Source organism: Gavialis gangeticus, unplaced genomic scaffold (assembly GCF_001723915.1).
Source record: "Gavialis gangeticus isolate Ggan-Ray unplaced genomic scaffold, GavGan_comp1, whole genome shotgun sequence".
NCBI lineage: Eukaryota > Metazoa > Chordata > Crocodylia > Gavialidae > Gavialis > Gavialis gangeticus.
The window spans coordinates 9,865,484-9,866,521 of record NW_017729012.1 but is presented as its reverse complement, the minus strand read 5'-3'; the positions used below and the strand labels follow the sequence as shown (position 1 = coordinate 9,866,521).

The following is a 1,038-nucleotide window of genomic DNA, read 5'->3' as shown; positions in this document are numbered from 1 at the left end:
GCGCTCTGAGGCCAAGCCAGGGAGAAATTCATCTGAGCGTGTTCTGTTCAGATGTTTCAGAACTGAAATGTTTAACAGGAAAGGCTTGGCTTGGGCTAATTTCCCAACTAAATAGCTTTTTGTAGCTGCTTGGGTTTTGTACTGGCAGCTTGTGATTGCTTTGCTGAGAGGATACTGTTGCTCCCAAAGTGAGGCACTCATTTAATGGTGTCTATTTTAATTCTGTAGTAGCTCTATTTCCCAGTCAGGCTGCACTGTTCCTGCAAGAGTGGTGGTATATCAGGGTGTCCTTGTTTTCCATGGCTCTGCTGAGGACTCTTTGCCCCTTTCTTAACTGTCTTTGTATCCCGTGCAGGAACTCAGTGAGATGATGTACACGGATCGCCCAGACTGGCAGAGCGTGATGCAGTACGTGGCCCAGATCTACAAGTACTTTGAGACCTGAGACCCAGGGCAGAAGGTGGACAGAAGTGGGGAGAGACTGAAGAATGCCACAGAAGCACTCGATCACTTTAAAACCCCTCATTTCTATTCCACAAGCCAGCCAAGGCTCGTAGGTGGAAAGAAAAGCTCTTCCACAGTTTTGATCACATCTGGGACTGCAACCAAATAAAGATCCACTGTCCACCTGCACAAACCAAATCCAGCTGTAAGTGTATTTCTACATGGAAACGGCAACGCATTTTCTGCCAGCTGTGGGATATTTCTGAAGAAGATGCCCTGTGTTAAATAGCGATTGTATCTCAAACCAGCCTCTGCCAGCCGGAGAGCTGCACGGTATGGAAGGACTCCAGTGCATACATAGTCATTGAATGTCTGGACCAAAGCTTGAGAGATGCTGAGAGAGGACGGCTAGTGCAGCAGCTCACCAGATGGCTTCTCTTGCACAGTTACAAACAGATGCTTTGCTGCTCCTGAGTATCGGTGCCCCCACCCAACCTGTTTTATATACCTGTTCCCTGAGACACCGAGACAAACAGACCTGTGCTCACACGCACGGTGTGTGTAGGGCCTTTCACACACACTGCCTCAGACTTA

The 1,038-nt window shown here is 48.4% G+C and overlaps 1 protein-coding gene across 4 annotated transcripts in view; it reads left to right on the top strand.

The window, feature by feature from the left end:
• SPECC1 (sperm antigen with calponin homology and coiled-coil domains 1) overlaps positions 1-606 on the top strand; it is a 153,298-nt gene extending 152,692 nt beyond the window's left edge. For all 4 annotated transcript variants that reach the window (XM_019511215.1, XM_019511213.1, XM_019511214.1 and 1 more), the window contains one exon: positions 356-606. In XM_019511215.1, the coding sequence (XP_019366760.1) occupies positions 356-445 (90 nt within the window). In that variant the 3' untranslated portion in view covers positions 446-606. The remainder of the gene's footprint in view (positions 1-355) is intronic.
• The last annotated feature ends 432 nt before the right edge of the window (positions 607-1,038 follow it).